The sequence below is a fragment of the Drosophila eugracilis genome, unplaced genomic scaffold (genome assembly GCF_018153835.1).
Source record: "Drosophila eugracilis isolate 14026-0451.02 unplaced genomic scaffold, ASM1815383v1 contig_353, whole genome shotgun sequence".
Classification (NCBI taxonomy): Eukaryota; Metazoa; Arthropoda; class Insecta; order Diptera; family Drosophilidae; genus Drosophila; species Drosophila eugracilis.
The window spans coordinates 1,297,138-1,303,137 of NW_024573209.1; the positions used below are offsets into that span (position 1 = coordinate 1,297,138).

Consider the following 6,000-nt stretch of genomic DNA (forward strand, 5'->3'; position numbering starts at 1 on the left):
GAAAAAGAAGAAGACGGTCTTTGCGCTTCGATTACCTTGCATAATGGGCAACGTCTTCTTTTGCATAAGCGCTGAGAATTTGCACAAAAGACGATGGCAAATAGAAAAGCACTTATTCGCTTTTCCAGCTAAATGGGAGAGGAGTGGTGGGGGCGGTTGGGCTGTCAAGGCTATGTAATTGAAGCCGACTTGAAAGTGTTGCTCAGGCTTAGCGACGAAAGAAAAAGTGGAAAGACTCTGGCCTGTCAGAGGGAAATATCGATTATTTGGCGACAGGAAAGGCTTCGGCTGAATAAAATATGCACTTCTATTTTTCGGGCACCTTTTCTTCATGTTTTCAATCACAATTTGAATTGCTCCTCGAGCAGCAGCAGCAACACAAATACGTAGGTATTATCTATATATAATATACCTAGCTTCTAGTATGTTTGCTGCCCGAATTATAATGACGTCAAATGGAAGCAATGACTTGCACTCGCCCACCCAAAACGAAGGAAAAGCTGGCAAGTCAGGAGTAAAAGACCAAGGAAATTATGCCAGACGGAGCATGAATGGGACGACTCGAGCTGAGCCCATTGAAATGGAACTTGGCACAAAAGACTAGACTCGAAGTTTAGCTAAAAGCCAGATAAATAAATAAACACACAGCAATATATATAGAAAAAAGAGATTTGGGAAATTGTTGTGCTTTTGAATAAATAAATCGCAGAGCAAATAAAGGTGAATGCCAAACAGAGAGCAGACTACAATGAGCCATGATGCCACCCAAGTACGCATAAGTGGGCTGCCGCTGCAGGAATCCACTCGACTCCACTCCCAGCCACTTGGCCAAGTTTAAGTTGCAGGCACACACAGACGACAGTTGTTTGCTTTAAAACTGGCTAAAAATGTGGGGCAACCGGTTAGGATAGGTGGAGAAGCGGATCAGGAAGCTGGAAGCCAGGGTCCCCAGCTCGTCAGCCAAATTAAGGATGTACAGCACGTGTGCTTAGCCCGCTGGCTATTAAGCGACACTCCGGAACGAGAGAGAGGAAGTAAACTGTGCATAAAACTCAATCAAGTCGAGACAACAACCAGCACACATCAATGGCCTTTACATACTTGTCTGCCCTGCACTCACAAAAATAAACACCTAATCGTTTCAAAACATAAAATTGATTTAAATGTTCTTCCATAAAAAAGATAACTACCAAAGATAAAAATAGATACCTTTATAAGTAACTCTGTTCATTCTTATATTAAAATAAACATAAACCGCATGTTAGAACTGCAACTATTTCTTAAATGTAAATAGAAAAAAGTCGATATAAAAATAAATATTATTTTACGCTTTCCAAACCGAAAAGCGTTCTTTTTCCGTAGTGTTACTGGCATTGTCCCTGCAGGCATGTCAGGCTCTAATGTAAACTCTGACACGCTCCCTGGCCCCCAGCTGCACACGGCAGCTCCTGGTGAGGTCCTGGTGTGGGAACCAACGGGCATGACAATGGCACAAACCAGAATCCAATGTTTTGGCAACAAGACACCAGGAAAAAGAGCAGGCAAATGTCGCCCCAAACTTCTACATATTTTTTGCCCTTTTGGTGCTCGGGGCCTTTGTGAGGTACCCGGAGAAAGTCAAATAACTTGGGCAAATCTGCAAAGGCCGAAAGAGCTCTGTCTCAGCTCCGCTGTCAGGATGTGGCCCCGAGCAAGTGATTTCCCCTTTTTAGACGAGCTGAAGCCCGCCAAGCGGGGATCTGCGATCTGGGACCATCGTATGACCATCCTATTTAGTTGGAATAGTTGTAAAATTTTTAAGAAAACTAAAATAAAAGCAGACAGGGACATTGGAATGATAGTTCACGCTAAAATCTAAATATATATATAGAAAAAAAAGGAATGTTCTGGCACAGAAATCTCTGGTAACAATGAACACTCCCTACACCGCATTGATGGCCATGAGATTTCTAGAAAAATGGTCCTCTATGGATGAAGACAATGCAGTTAAACGGAGGAGGGAGTGGTGGAAGGACTCCGGATATCTCATCTCAGTCAGTGGGACATGCGAGCCCTCTTTTGTTGACTGAAATTGAAAATCCTTTGTTCACATACTAAGCGCTTTTTAATTAGTTTTTCGAGCACTCCTGAATGGATGTCCTGCAAATCGGACCCAAGGATCTACCAATAAATTCAGCTACATTGCATGGCTCAAATTTTGGCTGAACATTTGAACGCCGTGACAGCCTTTAATCAAATTTAAGTCCCCATAACAATTTTTATTCAGCTTCCCTTCGGCAACTGCTGTTTAGGCCAAAGGAAAAAAGTCAACAATTGTAAATCATTTCAACAAATGTCGGCCACGTGATTTCCGGCGGCACGTGCTCCACCTTCACGACGCCCCTTTCTTCCGGTTCCGCCAACAGCTGCCGAAGCAGAAATTATTGGCAAAGCGTTTAAGCGCAATAAATATGTTTGATTGCTGGCAAGTTGCCGAAAAAGATATATATCTAAAGATAAATATATATCTATATCTATACGTGGAGCTAAGCGGCAGTCGTAGGGTCTGGGCTTCCTGTGATCCTGTTCCACCCACACAACCAGATCCGGGCCCAGCGCAAATTTGTAATTCATTTAAACGCGCAACTAAATCGCTTCAAGCTGTTTGCTCTGCACTTTTTAATAGTCGCGGATTGTACTCTATATACAGTACACTGTGAGAAATCCGATAGTTTTGGGTACTAGTACTACTGGTACTAGTACTACTATTGCTGCACTAATATACCTTAATACTTTATACCCCACCGGATTGTAATTAAAAGGAAACTATCAAGGAATATTTTTTTTACATTTTTATGAAAGGAACTATTTGGATCAGAACTTAATTGCTGCAGTGCATTTTCCGGAAGCTCTACAGACGCAATTCTAGCGAATTACCCAGCCAGCCAAAGGGGCTGCGAACATTGCTCGACTAAATCAAACGAAAGCGCAGCTAAAACGCTTTTGTGCACAATTCGATTATTTACGTTTATTCTTTTTAAATGATATTTCCCGTCTGGCCAACGGGATCTGGCCGAAGGAGCCAGAAACCAATTATTTGCGGACGGAGCGGAGTAAGCCAGCCGGAGGGCAAGCAATTTGTAAGGAAATCAAGCGTAAGCAGAGGAGCCGGAAAATGTGCTGCAGTTGAAAGGCGAAAGGGTAAACAAAAGATCAATTTAATAGCCGCACAGCATCGGTATCGGTACAAAGGGGGAGGGGAAACGCAGTGGACAAACACAGCTGGGCGGGGGCAAAAAGGTGTGTGAGATGAGTGTTGCAACACATCTTGCAGTGGGAAAACATTTAAACAGGTGGCACAGTTCTAACGGATCTGGTGAGTATAAAAAACCGGAGATGTCATCCAGAAAGCATCACAACCACTTCCGGCCTTTCCACAAGCAACAGTTCGACCAAGAGCAACAATATGTCAGCCAAAATCGCCCTGATCTTTGCCCTGGCGGCTTTCTGCTGCCTGGTGGTCTCCACCGAATCGGCAGCCCAGCGGAGCCGAGTAATCAGCTCTCGTCGAGGTACCGAATTGGTCGAGAAGAACACCGAGGATCAATCCAAGGAAGCTGCCGAGTTGGAAGCCCAGTTGAAAGAGATTGAACGCCAGGAGAACTCTGAAAGGAACCCACTGGAGGGACGCAGTGACGAAGGTGCCGTAGCCGTTGAGAAACAAGAGGAGAAGGACACCACCACCAACGATAAGGACACCATTGTTAAGCCCAACAAGGATGACGCCCGTGCTCGCCGCATCATTCGTGCTGGTCGTCGTCGTGGTGGACGCCGAGGTGCTCGCCGCTCCAGCCGCAGGTCCGCTCGCCGTGGACGCCGTGGAGGACGCCGTGGTGGACGCAGGCGCGGTGGACGTCGCGGTCGTGCCGGTGCTCGTCGCCGCACCTCCATCAAGAGGCGTTCCGGCAAGGGCAACAAGGCCTAAGAAATCCCTGCTTCCAACTAAGACTTAAAGCATGATCCTCTGATACGATACAAACAAATAAAAATTATTTTTAGCTTAATGAAACAACATCTCTTTTATTTTGCATTTTTTATAAGTTTTAAAACTAAACAGCATCAGCATAATATTAAAATAGAAACTCTTCAAATTAAACCATTACCTAATAACTGGAACTCCATTACACCAAAAGGCGGCTTAAAGACCACCCATGAGTGCCAGGAAACTTTCAACGGCGTCTGGGAAAAATGACAAAAGAGAGAGGAGGACAGTTTCGGGCCTGTTTCGCATTCTTTTCGACGTCCTGTCGTCCTTTGGTCCTTTTGGTGCCTGCCCTGCAGCGACGTGACATGTGACAAGAAGTTGCCGCGGCGTTGCTGCAACAGCTGCTGTCGCCTGCCAGCCGAGATCCTGGGTCCTTTCCAGCTACAGTTCCCGAAAAATGATGAATGTGCCAATGTTGCTGGGCTGTTGCCACATCCTCGGTCTTGGTCCTGCCTCTACACTCTGCCAAACTCTGCCTTGGCTTTGTACTGCAGTCGTGGGATGAAAGTTTTGCGGCCGCAGCCAAGTTTTGGTATATTTCTGGGATTATTAGACAACATTTGGTGCAACATGAGCCCGTTGCCCGCGACTACATTTGGTGGTAAGTGAATAAACTCCAGCTGGAACTCCGCCAGTCCATCAGTAGACAGAAGTTTGTACAAGTGCAGGGACTGCATTAAATGCCAGAACGGTGGGTCACATTATGCCGCAAATAGTTTGTGGCCTGCAGGAAATTAAACTCATGTGAATGGATAGCATCAGCCATCAGCCACGTTGCACATTCTGATGAGACCTGGTCATTGTCATCCATCCAGAATTCGTGGAGAACACAGATAATGAGCTACAAAGTGCAGATGATGGTTGAATTTCGTTTAACGTTTAATTAAGCCAGTGCCATGCGAAATGTGCAGTGGAAAGTTAGTAATTTCCTTTGCATCTGCAACATGTGTCCATATTCATTGGAATTCACTAAGCGACACCGAGATGTAGACAAAAAGTTTTGGCCTTTGTCTGAGTTTGTTCAGCCAACAATAGACGGCTATTGTTTGGCTTTTAGCAGCAACAAAAGCCAAAAGAGCCAAACAATTTAGATAGGACAATAAGCCAACGGGAAATTAAATTGGCTGCTCTAGTTTACATAGTTCTGCTACTCCCGGCTCTTCATCTTTTCTTCTCTCAAAGCAAAGAAAGCTGTTTAAAATTAAATTAAACTTTTAAATACGCAGAAGGAACGGAGAAAAGTTTGTATGAAAGCATAATTATCATTATTTATCTACGAACTGGCCTTATTTATAATCTTCTTGGTTTTAAAGAACTTAGAAAGCAGTTGAATAAATGTTGGAAAATGGTTGGTTTTTATCTCAAAAGAGATTCAATAAATCTAAAACTACACAAAATTTGAGAGCCTTGTTCGATAACCACGAAAAAGGAACTGAGTGTATTATTCAATAAATAAATATTCCACAATGGCTCTCAGCTCGATTGCCTTTCTTGAATGGGACTTAATACAAATCCGCTGAACAAGATGAAAACAAAAATCTGTTATTCAGATTGACTTGGCACAAAGGCCAGCCTCGAGGCCAACGAAAACGCATTTATAGATACATATATATATATTCAGTTTCTCTCGTTTTTTATTTAAATACTTTTTTAAGCCCACTGTTACTTTTGGCAAGCAACAAGAGCAAACGAGGAAATGCTCGCAGTAGGGGTAGAAAAATGGAAAATCACTTGCCGATTTTCAATTGAGCGGCGGAAATGTAACGGAAATAAATTTACATAAATACAATATGGTGCGTGCTTGTTGGCGCCATTTTATTTGCACAACATATATGTACGAGTATAAATGTGTGTGTGAATGGAAATGAACATACACATACACAGCATATTTGCACCAAAGTGCGTATTGATTTGCGGCATATGCATGTGAAAATGTTTTCCTCGTTTCGATACAGGGAACATAAAAAAATTGAAAA

At 43.5% G+C, this 6,000-nt stretch overlaps 1 protein-coding gene across 1 annotated transcript; it reads left to right on the forward strand.

The window, feature by feature from the left end:
* Positions 1–3,382: 3,382 nt before the first annotated feature.
* LOC108105757 (protein nemuri) lies at positions 3,383–4,048 on the forward strand. Its single transcript, XM_017212476.2, has one exon. It carries the CDS (start codon positions 3,446–3,448, stop codon positions 3,962–3,964), a length of 519 nt encoding a protein of 172 aa, XP_017067965.1. The 5' UTR covers positions 3,383–3,445; the 3' UTR covers positions 3,965–4,048.
* Positions 4,049–6,000: the final 1,952 nt, after the last annotated feature.